This window comes from Drosophila pseudoobscura, chromosome 4, assembly GCF_009870125.1.
Source record: "Drosophila pseudoobscura strain MV-25-SWS-2005 chromosome 4, UCI_Dpse_MV25, whole genome shotgun sequence".
In the NCBI taxonomy this organism is placed as follows: Eukaryota; Metazoa; Arthropoda; class Insecta; order Diptera; family Drosophilidae; genus Drosophila; species Drosophila pseudoobscura.
Window position 1 is genome coordinate 15,771,899 of NC_046681.1, and position 18,165 is coordinate 15,790,063.

At 40.0% G+C, this 18,165-nt stretch overlaps 1 protein-coding gene across 8 annotated transcripts in view; it reads right to left on the minus strand.

The window, feature by feature from the left end:
* Positions 1-18,165, minus strand: part of LOC6902406 (serine-rich adhesin for platelets) — a 58,472-nt gene that overhangs the window by 37,681 nt on the left and 2,626 nt on the right. For 2 of the 8 annotated variants that reach the window (XR_001451495.2, XM_015181513.2), the window contains exons 1-3: positions 6,580-7,152; positions 731-1,222; positions 45-251 (exon numbers count right to left, since the gene is read on the minus strand). Coding sequence is in view for 7 of the 8 variants with exons in the window: in XM_015181513.2 (XP_015036999.2) it covers positions 45-251; positions 731-812 (289 nt within the window). In the remaining variant the exon portion in view is untranslated. Of the gene's footprint in view, positions 1-44; positions 252-315; positions 359-730; positions 1,223-6,579; positions 7,159-7,448; positions 7,512-18,165 lie in introns of those variants that run through there. The other 6 variants (XM_033379747.1, XM_015181514.2, XM_015181517.2 and 3 more) reach the window with 6 other exon arrangements.

Below are 18,165 nucleotides of genomic sequence, written 5' to 3' on the forward strand. Positions count from 1 at the left end.
TGATTATTTCCGTTCGAAGCGATTTTTGTAATCATTTTGCTTACCTTTTGTCACTTCGATGCGTATTACGGAACCCGTTTCCGACTCTGTGGAGCTCCAGAAGCCACCACCGCAATGGCCAGTGGAGCCACGATGCTGCTGCTGCTGCTCGTGGTAGCCATTCCAACTGTTTTGTGCATGCTCCTCATCCTCGCTGGTCTCCTCCATGATGGGCTCCAGCATTTGCCGGGAATTCGACAAGTAAATGGCATCTGAAAGATGCAGAAAAAAGATAAGTTAATTGTCTGGCCGCATCTTCTGTGTTTCAGTGCCCACTTAGCATCAGTGCCTGCCATTTGCGCATCTTCATGGGTGGAAGAACCATCTCCAGCTGTGCCTACAACAAAACTAAAACCAAGAACCAAGAAGCCAAGCGACAATCTGTCAGACTGCCACAAAAGAGGCACAAACTCTCTCAGTTCCTATCCCTATGCCTGCGCCTTTGCCTTTGCCCTATCCCTGCCACTGCCACTGCCTTCTGCCACTGCCACTGCATCTGTCTGTCATCCGATTCCATTTAGCTGCAGCTCTTGATCTTATCTGCTCCACTGCGGCATTATTCATGCCGCTTAATTATGCAATTTATTAATAAAGTCCATAATGGCAGGGCATTCAGTGCAGACAGACACAGACGGCTGACCCAAAGGCAGGCATTCCTCTGCTCCTCTTCTCCGATGCCCCTTCTCCTTACCTTGCTGCTCGAAACTGTTGCCCAAACTGTTCCATGTTGTGGGTGTATTACTCAGATAACCCGCCAGATCGAGGTGCTCCATTTTTTCCGAGGGTCTGCTTCAGTGTTTTTTTGACAAGTCCTCCTAGCACTCAAGTCTTTGTCAATTTCAATACGTTGCTTAATATATATATCGTTTGATGCAATGCAATTTAGTTCTTTGTAGTTCCAAGTATCACATCGGTTCGTGTCTTATATTCTGTAGCTACCGCTTCTGCTTCTCTCGTTCTCGTTCGACGGTTGTTCGCCTTTTGGTCAGTTTCTCTTCAGTGAATGCGAATGCGAATGTGATTCGGGGTGTGAGTGTGAGTGCATCTGGAGCGTTGTTTTAGAGCACCTTCCATTTCCATTCGTGTTGCCTTTGCAGTTGCTTTGTTCTTTGCGGTCTCTGCAATTCGGTGGCAGCATTCGAGTACAGAATTTTGTTCTATTTTCGATAAGCGAAAACGATATCTGTAACCAAACAGAAAACAGAGAAGGGTGGGGAGAAAATACATTAGTTCAATTTTTTGCGATAAGAATTGAGAGTCATATGGGAATATGAGCTAAGGAATACAAGTTGGGACAACAATAGCCACCAAAAACAATGTTAATTCTATTAAATAATATTTACGATACTTTCAAAAACCTTTAAGAGTTATATTGTATTTCTTAAATCTCCACATAAACCTACACTTTAGTATTTTAAGCAATTCAACTTTTTAGAACACGTTAGCACGCTTAAATCTTGAAATCGGGACTAAATAACGCATTTCTGTAGATTTCAGGCACCTTTTAAACACTCAAAATACCCCTAATTATCCTATTTAGACATCAAACTTCTGTACAACTGGAATAGTGACTAATTGGACCCCTACATGGCGTTCTAAAACATCAGAACTCATTAATTATCTGACTTGAAAGTATTTAAAGCTTTGAGACCTCGTACTAAATGATTTTCCCAAAGATCTAAATGTGTTTAGAATCTACTTTGTAGCTCTCGCATTGATCCAAGTTCTTTTCTTGGCCAATAACCTTTCATCTTAGATATTTCATGGCAGATACTTGTGCTTTGAAACATCAGTGCTCATTAATTATCTAATTTGAAAGTATTTAGACCTTTGAAACTTCGTACTAAACGATTTTCCTCAAGTTCTAATGGATTTTTCTCTCTACATAATGGCTTCTATCATCAATGCAAGTGCTTCGATGGACCAAGAACTATTTTTAAATTGTACTTTAATGCAGGGGATAATCTACTTAATCGATTGGACAGCCCAATCTCTTGCCCCCTCCTCTTGGCATTGCAGTGGCAGCATATCATGGCCGGGCATTGGATTTCAATTGAAATGTTTCTTTAAAGAAACTTTTCAGCCTTTTTCAGCTTGGATCGTGTTGTGAAATGTGTTTATAAATATCCCCTGAAGTTTACATAGCTCGGAATTGTGAAATAAATACGCGTACGGGTACACACACGGATGCCCCAGTGACGTTGGCGCAAATATTTGTTGTGTTCTGCCGTGCAGTGCTGTGCCCCTGTTTACATTTGGGGCATAATTTAAGCTCCCAGTCTCCAGACGTGGCCCCCGCCCTTCTGACATTGAAATGGGATTCGAAATCAATGTGGAATCTGGGTTATCAGCATTAATACTACAACAAAGATCTGCCTGAAATGCAAAAATCTATAAATTGTAAAATTGCAACTGGAGGCAATATTTGTGCAAAACAATTTTAGATTTTTGCAATTTTCCTACGAGTGCTGTTGTTGCCCCACTCGAATGCCCATTGGATCGCCGTGCAGCTGGCGGGGTGCTCCGGGGAGCTATTTGTGATTTATATTTATAATTTTTTGCCATGTGCAAGGCATACGAGCGCGAGTACTTTACAGAAATGCTTATTAGCATTTGGTTGAGGCAGGGGCACATGGAGGCAGGGGGCTGCAATTAAAGGCACCCACATGGCGGCCTCTAGGGGCGGTGCATTCAACGCTTCACAGGTGCCACGAATAGGGTAAATGCAACTCTCCAGCTTTTCCATTTATTCCAAGACGGTAGAGTCATAGATTTGGATAGAAATGTGTGGGTGTGATGATTAAAGGTGGCTGTAACTTTTATTCATAGTTTTAGTTTCTTAAAAGGGAATAAAAACTTAGTATTTCCCTTTACAGGGCAGAGCATGCACGAATAATCAATTAGATCTTTGGGAAAGACTTTGAGTACAGCTGTTTTAAACTTCGAAAGGTACTATATAGATAAACTAATCATTTACCTGTAACTTTTATTTTAGCTTCTTAAAAGGTAATAAAAACTTAGTATTTCCCTTTACAGGGCAGAGCATGCACGAATAATCAATTAGATCTTTGGGAAAGACTTTAAGTACAGCTGTTTTAAGCTTAGAAAGGTACTATATAGATAAACTAATCATTTAGACCGCTGGGAAACCCATTTAGTACAGAGCTTAAGAGCTATAAGTTAATTCAAAAGAGATTATTATTTCATAACGGTGTTTTATAAGATCCTGTAGTAAATTATGAGTCAATTTCACCACTCCCATAGTCTTTTAGATCACCAAACTAGTTGTCTAACTATTTTAGTTTAGCTCTAAACTTCCCTAAACATTAAAAATTCATATAAAACGCCTTTAGATCACCAAATTTATTGTCTTAATGCACAAAATACATTCTAAACTTATTACGTACACTTATATACAAAATTATCTAAACCCATTTCATAATTTAAGACAAAATCAAACACAAGAAGACAATTTGATACCAAAAAGTAGCGCCTTCACACATTCGTTGCTTTGATCTGTGGCTGATTTATGGGTCTAAACACATTTAGTACACATACTTAGCACCCCACCACACGCGTAAACAAATCCCTTTGGCAAATCCAGAATACGGAAACCCACTGACGACAACAACAGCTGAATGTTTTCATCTAACACTTTAGCACTAGTTTAGAACGCATTCATTTCTCTCCTTCCTTTTCTGCTTCCCTTTGAGGAAACAGTTTTCACTTTCTTCGCGCCACTTTCCCCCACGCGTGTCTGTCTGTCTGTGTCATAGCTGTCGGGTATGTGCAAGAAATATCACTCTAATTAATCATGCAGATGAGATGCTACCATATTTAGATGTTTTGGCATGTAAACAAAAACTTTGACAGCTGTCCAAGAAACACAAAAGACGAAAGAAAGGGGTGTCATCAGAAGCAGAAGAGGAAAAGTGCCTCAAGAGCGTGACATCAATCATTTATCTGTTGGCTTATCGCCCAAGACTATGCCTTCATGTCTATATGGAGTGCTTATACAGAGATAGAGATATATGGAGTACTTATACGGCGAGATATACCAGACAAGAGCAAGCGACTATGTATTTTTTTCCTGTTTAGTACATGTTATAGTAGATTCTGCAAACAAAAATATTAATTGTAAAATTTATACCCACCGATAAGATACGGAGAACTACAATGTTTTGTAGGAAAATTACTGACAAATCGACCGACAAGACACCCTGTATATGGTGGCACACAGATAATTATAAATCGGAAGTTGTTTGCTTTTGGGCTTTGCTCAACGCATCCATCAAGAGGTGGAACGACTAAGCCCCCCGCCATTGGAGTTGAACTTTGGAGCCTGCAGAAAAATACATGAATAAAAGCAAGAGCCAGGCATGGTCTATGATTGTGATATACCCTCGAAGACCGGTGGAATAGGAGATACTTTGGACATGATATAAGAGGTGCTATAGCTTTAAGGATCGGAAGAAGGAGAAGGGTTTTTGGTATGATTAAAGGGTGTGCCCTCTCTGATGTTCTTCTCTTGATTCTATCCCTTCTCGCATAATCCAGCGTCATGCAGCAGCGCTCCTCGGTCGATGTAGCAATTCTGCCAGAGATTCGCGTATAACAAGCTTCTGCTTTGTATCGCTTGGCCCAATTGACAGTCCAATCATTGCACGTCAATGTCCAAATAAGATCTCCTATACCCTGTAAGATCTATGACTAAACGAAAAAGGCTCTTTTCCCTGATGACATAAGGTGTGCTCTACCTTCGATGGTCTGTAGAATGAGAGACACTCTGCTCCTCTCAGGGCTTTGATCAATTCAAACATTGTCACTTGTACCAGCACACAAGTCATTCACATTTCGCTTCGAATAAAAAAAAACCTACGAGAGAGATAAACAAAACAAAAAATAAAAAAGTTCACATGCCAACGTTAAACGAAATGCGTCACATTTCAGACTCCTCTATAAATAAAATGCTTAAAAAACCCCAACCAAAAAGAAGACCTCAACCACCGCACACCACATTCGGCTACGCTCCGATAGAAGGGCCTCAGGCCGGAGAGAATGTTCTTAGAAAAGCATAAATTATTTTATAAGATAGGTAAAAAACTACAGAGAGAGAGAGAGATGGAGAGAGATCATTGCGGAAATCTTGGGGGGAAAACTATGAGGCCGTAGCCATCTGGCTTTCTTGGCCCGCACCAAGCCGCCGTTGATCTTACGAGTAATTGCAAAAGTTCCACGAGTTCATGTGCCCCGTGCCGCCTGCCCCATATGCCACAAAAATATGCAGTTATAAATGGTTTTATTTTGCCCCTCTTTCCGTATCGCCTCCGATGGCCAACGATCACCCTCTTAGCCGCATGGCCACGCATTGTACGATCATTTTTACACACAGATCCCCGATCCGCTCCGATCCGATACGATCCTCTGTTTATTTTGGTTTCGTTTCGGGTTTTGTTCAATTTCTTGCCCGTTGGGCTTTTCGGTATGGCCTTTCATAAACACAACACAGCAGAAACACAAAAAAAAGCTCAAATGAAATATTGGATATATGTATGTGCGGAAAACGCTTGCTTTCGGCCTGTCCGATGAGTCACTCTGTCGTACAATTGCATATCCAAGGGGGCTCTACGTTGCGATATTCTTCGTAATATGCCTAAATAGGCAAGTAAATATACATATATGTACATGTGTACACATGGAGGGTCTTTAGGTGGAATTAGCACATTTAGCACACAGCTTTTACAAAAGTTTTGGCGCAAAATAAGCCTTGAGTAATGAAGAAATTGCATTTGTGAAATTTCAGTTGAAGTTCATGTAAAACAAAGGAAGGGAAGTGCTGATTTTGCAAATAAATTAATCTTTTCAAATACATTTTTTTAGTACATGTATGGGAAAAAGGTAAATGCTATTGAAAAATAGATAATAAATGCCTTTACTTTTAAGTAATAGTCGTAGTTAGGGTATTAAAACACTTTCAAAGACTGCTATTACTGTGTATACATTTAACTAAATCAAATATTCATAAAAATCTACCATTGGTTTACAAAACTCATAAATTCTGTCCTTTACTCTTTTAGTAAACTTCATATTCATTGCACCTCCTAGCGGTTTCCCTGTCTTCAGACGTTTAGAACGTCATTTCCTTTAAAGAAAATTTAATTTAGATCACGTAGGCAATGCTTAAAAGAAAACTTTGAAATACAAAATAGAAAAATGTATTTCAAAAATCATTTAATTGAACTTTTACCACATTTCAGTGTAACTCTTTTCCTTCAAAGCATAAACGATTTAGATCACGTAATTCAACCCCCAATTGAATAATTTTACCACCCACATCCCTAGTAGTCTTTTAGGATATATATAGAGGTTTCGCCCATAAATCGAATCAAATAACTATCCATTATTTTTGCAGTTCGCTGCCAGTTCAAAGAACCTTATCTTTTCTCGGGGCGTGTACACAAATGTCAACTTTCTTAATTACCAATGTGCAGGCCGCACCCTTTCCGTAGAACCTTCAATGGAACCCCGATCTCTGCTCACCTGTGGTCGTTGAGAAACTGCTCGATCGTTTGTTGTAATCCCTTAAACGTTGTGCTAAAAACCTAAACCGTTTTTAACACCAAGGCACTAACTGAATTTCGTATTTAGCTCAATGTGCAATTACAGCCAAGAGTCAAATGTCGTATGAATATATGTATATATATATATTTTATATAGGGTATGGTTATCGTGGAGTGCACACAAAAACACACTGAAAAATGTTATAATAGTGAACCAAAATATAATAATCGTGCGGTGCCGTGGCCGTGTGTGATAAGGCCATTCTCTTAACGCGTTAAAAAAAAACCCAAAACAGCGGCACGTCGTAGTCGTATGGCTATCGCCGGGTACTAGAGAGTCGTCCGCTGCGGTACGCGGTGGGTGCCTCGTTCTAACGGGGGGCTCTGTAATCTTGTTGCCAATTTTTCCGTGTGCTTCGTGCTTTTTAGTACATGTGCTAACGGGCGACTGTTTAAGAGGTAAATGTGCTAAAAGTAAGCGCGCGCGACACCAACGATCCACTCAACCGACCGCTCTGCTAACCACCGCCCCGACCGACCGACCGCAGCAGAGTCTGGGGTACGTTTGAGTACCAGCAAAACACACACAAAAAAGACTCAGACTCAGAGACTCATTCGGGAGGAGGCGTCAGCGATACTCGGCGACACACGATCATAATTCTTTTGTTTCTGATTTTATTTACAATTTGTTCATATTTTTTCAACGCAGCGTCGCAGCGCCGGCAGCGTCGTGCGCGATTGCAGTCGCGAATCGCCCATAAATCGCCAACCCATAAATAAATATTTCGAAAATGGGAAAAAAGTCCGCTCGCGCGTAATCCCCGCATCATTTTTTCAATGATCTCTTACCGCATTTGAAGAGCTGCCAGGTTACGCCCCACCATTCCACGCCAAACTGTCAAATCAAACTGATCGTCACTGCCCGTTGATTTGTTTGAATAAAACACGAAGGAAAACATTTTGTCTTCTGTTTTTTGGGGGCGACAACAATCACTGCTGGTCTGGTCAGCGATAAGACCTTATCGCTTACAATGTCACTGGCTTTCGTTTGGGCCCACAATCTAGAGAAGGCTCTTTGGACATTGTGACGAATGCAATAAGAGATAAACGGGGTCTAGGCCAACAATATAAAGGGTCTGCAGAGTGCACTGAAAAACTCTTCGAAAAAGGTGTTCAACAAAGGATGGTAGTTCTTCTAAGATGCAATTTTTTGCGTCAATTAATAAGGAATAAGAACCAGTCGAAACCTTTGGAATCACGGCACTCGAAAACCAGGTGTTCAAATAGCCAAACGACTTGTAGATGGTTGCCATTTGTTTTGCTCATTCTGGCTAGAAAAATGATCCTATCGCAACTCATTGAATGCTATCCAGTCGATATAATCATTCCTAGGGATCCATTCTGCATTTCCGGTTTTATTATACCCGATACTCAAAATGAGTATTGGGGTATATTAGATTTGTGGTAAAAGTGGATGTGTGTAACGTCCAGAAGGAATCGTTTCCGAACCTATAAAGTATATATATTCTTAATCAGCATCAATAGCCGAGTCGATTGAGCCCTGTCTGTCTGTCCGTCCGTCCGTCTGTCCGTCTGTCCGTCTGTCCGTCCCCTTCAGCGCCTAATGCTCAAAGACTATAAGAGCTAGAGCAACGATTATTTGGATCCAGACTTCTGTGATATGTCACTGCTCCAAAAATATTTCAAAACTTTGCCCCGCCCACTTCCGCCCCCACAAAGGGCGAAAATCTGTGGCATCCACAATTTCGACGATACGAGAAAACTAGAAACGCAGAATCGTAGAAGATGACTATATCTTCTAGAGTGCAAAATCTTAACCAGATCGTATAATTATTACAGCCAGAATCACGAAAACAATTTCACTCTTTCTCGCTCTGTCTCACTCTAACACACAGGTTTCATGGTCGGTTTTGCCAATTGCAAAATGTGAGTTCAAGGATCTCAGAACCTATAAAAGCCAGAGCAACCAAATTTGGTATCCACACTCCTGTGATATCGGACCTTGACCGTTTCCTGTCCAAATTTCGCCACACCCCCTTCCGCCCCCGCAAAGGACGAAAATCTGAGGCAACCACAAATCTCAGAGACTATTAAGGCTAGAGTAACCAAATTTGGTGCACACACTCCTTTAAGATGTCACTATAAAACGTATATCTCAGAATTTCGCCCCACCCCCATCCGCCCCCACAAAGGACGAAAATCTGTTGCATCCACAATATTGCAGATTTGAGAAAACTAAAAACGCAGAATCATAGATAATGACCATATCTATTAGATTGCTGAATCTGGATCAGATCAGACCATTTTTTTAGCCAAAAGGAACAAATCAATTTGCAGTGGCTACGCAGCGCCCGACGTCACGCTCAGACTGATTTTCTGTCTCTCTCGCACGCACTCTTTGTCGTGTCGTTTAATATTAGCGGCGTCTGCCGGAGGAGAGCCATACTGACTTAGTATCGGGTATAACCTTAGAGTTGCGGTGTCCGCAGCAACTCACAACGTTCCCCCTCGTTATATCTTTAAAATTGTGGATGACAAGAAGCCACTGAAAGTCTGCCTTCTATCTGTTACACGAATTGAATATACGCTTTGAATACCGGGTATAAAAACCAATGGGAATTGTTGTGTAGATTCCAGCTTATTCCCCTTCATTGGATGTTATGTTAGTCCTAAACTAAAAAGGCTGCTAAGACCCCTAAAACACTCACAAAATGGTTTAAAACTAATGACTTTCGAAGTGCACTTTCAGAGCAGCTTCGTTTAGTCTCCATCTTGAGTTCACGCCATTCTCCCAGTCTCCAAGTAAACCTCCAAACTTTTCACACCTTTCGCTGGCGCTGTCATGTAACTCGCCCCGAATTCATTTCAAATTTTCGTTACGTTTTTTTCACTTGGGATTATAGTTTTTTTTTGTTTTTTGCGCGAACGAGTCAAAGTTGAAAGTGTAATAAACTTGCGTGTGAAACGCACCAGATTCGAACAAAAGGCAACCCATTCGCTTGGCTCTGGTCTGTTTTTGCACACCACTCCAGATGCCTAATGGACTTTCACTTTCCATCCACTCTGTGACTCAGGGAGACGAATGAATCTCCATTTGATTCGCGGGCAACTAAAGTCAGCCTCAACCACGAACAACAGAGCACATTTTCAGATTCATTAACATTCAGTTTTCGCAAAAGTCTGGGAGTCTGAGAGATTGGGGAATGAGGAGGCGCTACTCTGCAATTGCAATCACAATCGCAATCGCAATAGACTTTTAAATTTAGTGGGAAACCAAAAACTCCTACAAACAGCAGAACAATAAAATAAATAACTCGGGTTTTTTGTTCATCGACTAGAAGATACCTAGTAGTGGGGAAATACTGATGTAAGAAAATGATCTATCATGGAGAAGAAAAGGTATTTTTATTTAATAGAGGCTGTCTAAAATTAAGAACCACTTTTGAATATTCTTGCTTGTAAAAACCATCTAAATCGTATGAATTTTAACAGATCGGTTGATAATAACTGAATATATAGCCTTGCTCAACATGGGAAGATCACCTTTTCAATTGTAGACACCACAACTGCTCTAAAGATTGGCTCTCATGATGATGCCCTTCCTTCCGTCTGTACAGACACCACAAACACTCCTCTTCAATTACAGAGTACCAAAAACTCTTAACACAATTGCAAATACATACATTTTGGTGGGTCTTTCTTCACTTTTTTGTTTTTTTGGTGTCTCTTTGGGGCATCATTTGCGAAATTCGTGAATTGCAATAACCACAATTCTCAGTCTCTCAGTGTCTCAATCTCTCAGAGACACTGTGTGCATAGGGTTGTTCCCTACAGTTTTCCCAACTTTCAACAGTGGGGGCAGGAGGAACCGTAGCCGTAGCGGCAAGCAGGAAGTAACCGCAAAAAGTGAATGCCATGAAATGTCTGGCAATCCTACAACTTACGACTTAGGTGGGTCTCTCAATGCACATTAATTGATCTGTGGAGTATCGGTTTTTTTTCTCTCTCTTTATTTTTCATTGGCCACGCGCCACGCCTACTGTTTCACTTTTGTTTCGTTTTTGTTTATGCAAATTTGTAAGCTTTTTCTGTAGTTTCTTTGTTGCTCATTATAATTCATATTTTTCTGATTTTCTGCTCTAATGAAATGCTTTGCTGGGAGTCGCTATGCCGTTGCAGCAACCTTGCGGCGGAATTGCACTGGACAACCCCTTTTTTTGGGTATTTGAGAATGGAATTAATTATGGAATGTTTTGGGGATTTTTTTTATGTTTTTCTTATTATTTCTGGGGTTCACTGTTTGGGTCTAAGATAGAGGAATTTCTTCTGGAATGCAGTTCTATAGCCACGATTATTCAGATCTCTATAGATTTTTGATTATTTCTTTAGGTTTTAGTGAGGCTTTAATTATTTATTATATTTTATGTTTTTTATACCATTTATAGGGAGACCCCATGGGAGGTAAGTAAACCTTCCTCAATTATGTAGCTTAGTGTAATATTTTCGCTCTTGCGTCCGGCACTTGGTTTTGGTCTAATAATTTGCTAACAATCTTAATTTTTGCATTTTCAAACTTGTGTAATTATGTTTTGATTCCTGTTTTATCGAGTGAGCGGCTTCGCGAAAAGTGTGCCAATCCACTTCCAAACCAGTGTACATACATACAGACATATTTCTCGCAGTGTATGTGGTGACATTTTAGACAGAGACAAACAGAAAAGGAGAGAAATATATAGAGATCTCGACGAAACGACGAAACGCTAAATCACTTGAGCAAACATCAGCAGAAGTTCGTGGGAAAACCGCAAAACTTGTTGCCAGAGATTCGCATCGATTGTCGCGCTCGATTTGTGTTTATAAAGTCACTCGAACTCGAACGAAATTGTGGAGGCATTGTCGTTGTCGTAGTCGTTGTCATTATGCAAAAATTCCAATTTTGCAGTCGATCTATAAACACATTGTGTTATACGTACAAATAAAATACACGGTCATCTGTATTTGTGACTATAAGTCATAATTCTGTACGGCTTTGTTTTATATATGTCTGCCAGAGAACAAGTTTTAATGCGTTCTAATAAAAGCTTTTGTAAAGAATTAAAAGTTGAAGGTGGGAGCGTTACGATTTTACAGGTGTCAATCGATTATGATTCTTCAAAATGGAGGAATATACATATATGGGAAATGACATAATATCCACAAATTCCATTATTTAATAGATTTTATAGGTTAGGAATGTTGGAGAAGTATGCATTTATAGGTTAGAAATGATGGAATGGAACACCATTCTGCATTGATTAGGCATTTTCAAAAGAAAAATGTGCCCATGACACTTAGAATCTGCCTTTTAATGGCAAAATTGCTTGAAACTAAACATTAGAGAATGGAATAGCTTTGTATTCCTTGAGGTCTGTAAAGAAACTATAATCCAATGTTTACTGACAGGAGAATCCGCCCTTATATCAATTACCCCTTGAACACACATTTTTCGAAACTGAAATGGAGAACAAGGCTGACTTTTGATTGTTTATAGACATTTGTAATGAATTGCAAGTGTTTCTGGAAGCTGTTTTCCAATAATTATTGAGAGTATAATCTTACAGAGGCAGCCGGAAAAGTTTCAAGCTGTATATAAAGTTTCCCACCCTTTTTTATCCATCCCAAAGTGTGATTGAAAATTCTAAATATACTTTAATAATTTCCCATCATTTTTAAATAGACATTTCTTCATGTCATCCCACCGTTTCCAACCCATTTACGATGCATAAAATTTGCATTACAAAATGTATGAAAAAAGCCATTAAATAGGAGTAGAAAATATGACTTGGAGAACCGCAGCAGCAGCCACATAGAGAGGAGTCTCCAAGAGGGCGTGTTAAGAGGTAGTAAAACCGGCAAAAAAAAAAACAACAACGTATCTTTAATTGCGACAGACACATTGCAAGAGTGACTAGAGAGACGGCTCGATTTGAGTGTGTGCCAAATTCGCAGGGAAGTGGCACAACAGCCAGAAAAAAAAGATGATCAAAAACGGGAATGAGAGATAGAATGACGCGTCTGCATCGAAGATGAGAACTGGACACGCCTCAGCGCATGCGCAGCAGCAGCACCGGCAACCCAACAAAGTGCCACTTAAGAATACACCCGTACTCGTACTCGTACTCATGTCCCAGCAAATGAATGAATGAATGGCCGACAGTCAGGCAAACTGGCAATTCCAGATGATAAGACGAGTTAGACAGACGGAAAGATATACGAAGAGAGATATGTAGGTATTCGGAGGAGAGACCAGACCCATCCACATTCAGAGGGTATGACGAAAGTAGGTGGGCGTTTAATCAACGGCTTCAGACGGCATGGGAGGGATTGTGGATTGTGGAATGGAAATGGAAATGCGGGGTCTAGTGGCATGAGGGAACAAAGGTCTCAAGAACGTGGGTGCAGCTCTCTGAGTAGCGATCATCGGTACGTGTCCCGGTTGCACAAATCAAACGAAATCTCTCGCTACTACAGGCCGTAAATTAAGCTCAAACTTTGATTTGAATTTTTATTTCTCGCTGCCTCTCTCTCTCTCTCTCTTTCGGACTCATTCTTGGTGTCTCTTTCTGTGGTTTCTGGATGGGAGTTTTTCTCTTTTGCTTTTTGGTGGCACCGTGTTTTGTGGGAACAAGGTCATACGAAAATGCTTTTTGGAAATTAAGTTGTTGTCAACTTCTTTGGGGGGAAAATGTGACAACAGCCAGAGAGAAGACCGACCTTCTAAAGTGTTTAGCGGTTGTGCTGGGAAGCAGGCAACAGAGCAATGGCTTTGTTTAAGAAAAGAACACGGGAACTGTTCAACTGTTAGTCGATTAGGCAGCGAAAGATCTGGAAATAAGGCTAGTTTTTAACCCAAATAAAGTTTCTAGAATCATTAGGAGGAGTACGAAATTTGGATGGATCTGTATACATTTTCTTAACCGGGGTTGGCTCACAGGTGAAGCGAGTGTACAGGGGACTCGAGCCCTAGTAATATAATAATAATATTATAATAAAGTGTTAATTATAATATTATTAAATTAAAAACAGTCAAAGTATTAACCTAACCACCTAATTATTGGGTACTAATAGCATATATACATATTTATCGAAAATATATCTGGTAGATCTTCTTTAATAGTACATACAAATTAGTGAGTTCTTCTTTCCACAGTTTAATTATTCATTCCATACAGATCTACTTAGAAAGTAGTTTTCCCAAAATCTATGCATTAATTAACTCTAAGAACAACCCGTAATGGATTAGTAAAAACAGACAAAAATATATCTTGGAAAAAGTAGAAAGTTTTTGGTTCAAGAAAAACGAAAGAAAGACACAAAAAACGTATAAAATAAATATAAATAAAATACACAAAAAACCATTAAAATCAACGTATTAAAACATATTTTACTGCGCTTTTCCCAATGATCATTGAACCTTAACAAATGTATAATATTCATAATGAATAGGTACATATATCTAAGCTACACTCCCCATATCTTTAGCACTTAATAATTGTCTCGAATTTCAATCAAGAGATTATTCCACAGATCTCACGCTCGTGCCATTCAGAGCTACGTGATGCCGCCGATCATAAATTCATATCGTAAATATTTAAGTGAAATTGTTAGAAATTAACCATCAAATTGTTAGATAAACATAGCCAAAAAAAAAATACAGCAACAAAAAAACCCAAACAAAAACGAAAAATAGCCAAACAAAAAGTGTTGTGTGTGGTTTATTTATGGGGCAACAAAAAATGAGCAGAAATTACATAAATTATGCAAATTAAGGCCAAGATAGTCCCCCAAAAGAGGAAGCTTAACAAAACAGAAACAGAAAGAAAGAAATCGGATCGTGTTCGAAGACAAACAACACCTACACACAGAGATTCCCCCAAAGACAGAGGTGCCAGGTGTCAAAGACTGAGACTGAGACTGTGACACAAGCCGAGAGCACAAATACCAAATCATTTCGATTCGATGCGGCCGAGAAGGAGCCGAGTCATTTGTATACATTGCCACCACTTGAATGGGTGAAAGTCTCTCTCGGCCAGACTCACTCAATCAAATGCATTATAATTGCCAGCAAATTAACAAAATGATTTTGCAATTGATGGAAGAGACAGAGACACCACCGCCCCACCGGGGTGGGATTTGGTAAAAGTGTGGCCAATCCCAGAGCGGAAGTTTCCCAAATTTATTTAACACATTTCAAAAGAACCGCTCGCATTGGTTGAATGAACTCTCCAGCCGGCACGGCACTCCAAAAACTAATCAAATCCTAACCAAAAACCATTACCCCAGACTCCGGGCAAGGCAAGTTCTTCTGCTCTTCGTTTCGACTGAAATCAAAACTTTAATGTACCGAAAATTAGTTGGCATTACATTTGTGGTTGAGATCGTGGATTGCGGCTAACCAAAATCGATTTCAGGTAATTTTTGCAATTGGTTTTGGATTTATTGGTTGATATTAAAGCAAAAGGAGGGTTGGAAATTTGTGGTTATATTCTTTGCTGATGTATTGATCTAGTTTTTAGCTAATTACAAGAATTATTCCAGGTCATATTTTATCAATCCCATTCCCAGCTAATGTTTTGGTGTCATTATTGTAGTTATGAATATTTCTATCTAAACTATATTTGATGCTTTCGATTCCATTCTTAAGTCTGTTTAGTACTAGATATAATCATCTTGATGCTTAAAATAATGTTTTACATTGATGTTTCAAATTGGTATCCATAAGATATCCATTGTATATTCCTTATTAAATGCAGAAGAACATATTCCACTATATCCCTAAGAAATAATTAAAGAGCGAACAGTCTATTCGCTCATGGGAAATTTGTATAGCGAATCAACGTCTTTCGCACCAGTACGCCCGTATGGCCCCCTGGGGAACAGGGGTATTAAATCTATATTCCCCCTAAGAATAGTGAATATTTAATCCATCCATCGCAGCAGGGACTCCAAAACTATTAATAGATCTTCCCATAGTCTGTACTCAAATGAGAATTCATAAATTAATAAATTCCCTTTCCAATTCGCCAACCAAAATAATTTCCATTCTTAAAGTCCTAAGGTGGGATTACTAGTAATTCCATTTATGAATTCCCTTTCGAATTCTCAAGCCCATTTCCATTCTTAAAGGCAGAGAGAGGTAGGTACATTCCTTCACTCTTTTAGCCCGGATCTGCCCGGAGAAGCCTTTAACAATTGTTTTTTGTGTTTCTCAATCGTAGTCGACTTCGCGATGAAATGCAATGAAAACCAGTTTCGTTTCAATTCAGTTTCTCAAGACATAGTTAAGCTGTTGGGCTGTTGGCTGTGTGTTGCCTTATAGCATGCAAATCGGTGGCATTATTAGTCATTATGCGGCGGCTGGGGCTGCCTGTGTGTCTGTGTGTGTGAGTGGCAAAAGCTGCCACAAGAGCCGGTTCGGCCTTCACGCCGGCCCGCAAGGGAGGTGCGGCATGCCATGGAGTGGAGTGGAGTGGACCGGACCGGACCGAATCGGTTTAGTTCAAGCGGCGGCCCAAATTTGGGGCGTTGAAAATGCTGTAGTATTTCAATTGGTTTTCCATTTGAAAAAGTACGTTTTTGCTACGCTGGAAAATGTTAATTAAGGCCCAAATTAGTGCCATCAATATGGAAAGAGGTAAGGAGAACAAGACCTGCAAAGGCGATGATTTGAAGGGTGAAATAATTACCATAAAAAAATTACTATCTGCAGAGTCACACTTTCATGTCAGGGAAAACAATCTAGTACTCGTATCTGGCACAGCATGGAGTTCTTGGAGTAGACTTCCTCTCGTCCGAAGACTGAGCCACAGAAGGGAGCAAAACGACGGCCTGACCCACTTGATCGCAGCAATCAATCTTTAAGCACATCTTCGATGATCTTGGGGAAGAACCAATGCCCCAGGCCTTGTGGCAATCGAAATGGAATTATGGAATAGGATACCGATGATTTCTTTTAATTTCATTTAGCCCAGTCATCGCCTGGCCTTTGGCCAAAACGAGATACGACGATATTAAATACATTTTGTAGTTCCCTCTTCTACTTCTATACGCGTTGACCTGAATCATGACAGAAGGCAAGGCACGCACGATCCAAGAGCTCTCTGTGGTCTGTAGAAAGTGTCGCCCGCCGCTTGCCACTCTCTTTTTTTCTCTCTGACATTTCGTGGGGGGAAGGCTTAATGAACTTTCTGGGGATTGGCCCACAATTGATAAACCATCTTAATGCCCCCATGGAAGCTTCAACTTTGACATACTCGTACTCCAAAGTGCGGCCAGCAGTTCATTGAAAGGCCACAAACGGGCAGAAAAAATATAACATTTTAATGGCTTTCTGCTTGAGGCTAAAGTCTTCAAGAATATATGTATATATATATATGTATTTTTCCTAACTGCCGGTTAGGAAATTCTAATTAAAATGTTCAAGCTCTGCTCTGGTGGAATCTTCTCACATTTATGAGTGTTGTGCCGCTTCTTTCTGGCTTCTGGTGGGTTATACAAGTCCATTGTTTGCCTGGTAGAGGATATTGCGTATGGGAATGGGAATGGGCAAATATATAATACAAAAGGCAGGCAGATCTTAGGCTTAGTTTTTTCAACACTAATTGGAGGCCAAAGATGAAGACTTTGGAAAAGGAAAACTAAATGGAAACCATGTGGAAAGTTAATCTAACAATTATTCAATTAACATTTAACCACCGAGTGAGTGACAATTCAATGAACCAGCCACACAATCATTTATTTATTAAACATTAACAAGTTCAAATAAATTAAGGAAAAACTACCTGCTGTAAAAGCCACATTTTTAATAACCAACGGACCTGTCCAACAGCCTCAAATTATGGCAGCCGAAGGATTAGCTAATAAACCATTTTGAAGATCATTTCGAAGACGGTGAGTCTCAGTCTATAGAAGGCCCAAAAAAGGCCAAAACAACGTCCATCAATATGAAAACAAGAATAAAAAAAAGGAAACCAGAAACCAACAAACCGACATCTTAGGAAGGTCCACCAGGGGATACCCTGTACTTGGAGACAGGCTATGAGTATGAAAGGAAAATGTACAAAAATACTACCAGAAAAGGGTAAAATATTGGAATAATACTTGCAGATTCCTCTTGTAATATGTATTCTAAAATAATTAGTTTTTGTCTTGAAGATGGCGGCTGCCACAACAATTTCTGAACACACCACATCTGCACCACATCGCATCCTTTCGTCTGTAAGATCCAGCTTATCTTTCTACCCCCCATTCTAATGGGTATTAAAACCACTCTAGAGAGGTAGCTGACACTTTGATGTGTGGACCCAAAGTGCTGGCCAACGACGAGTAGGCCTGCCTCGCGCTCGCTGCCACAAAAGCAAGTCCAAAAGTATGGCCAAGACACGCGTGATTTATGGGCACGTCTCCGTGGTCCGTGGCTCTATTCATCCAAGAATGTGTAATGTACGAGAGAATACATGTTTGGGGGTACAAGAAAAGCAACAAAAACAAAAACAGGAGAAACAGC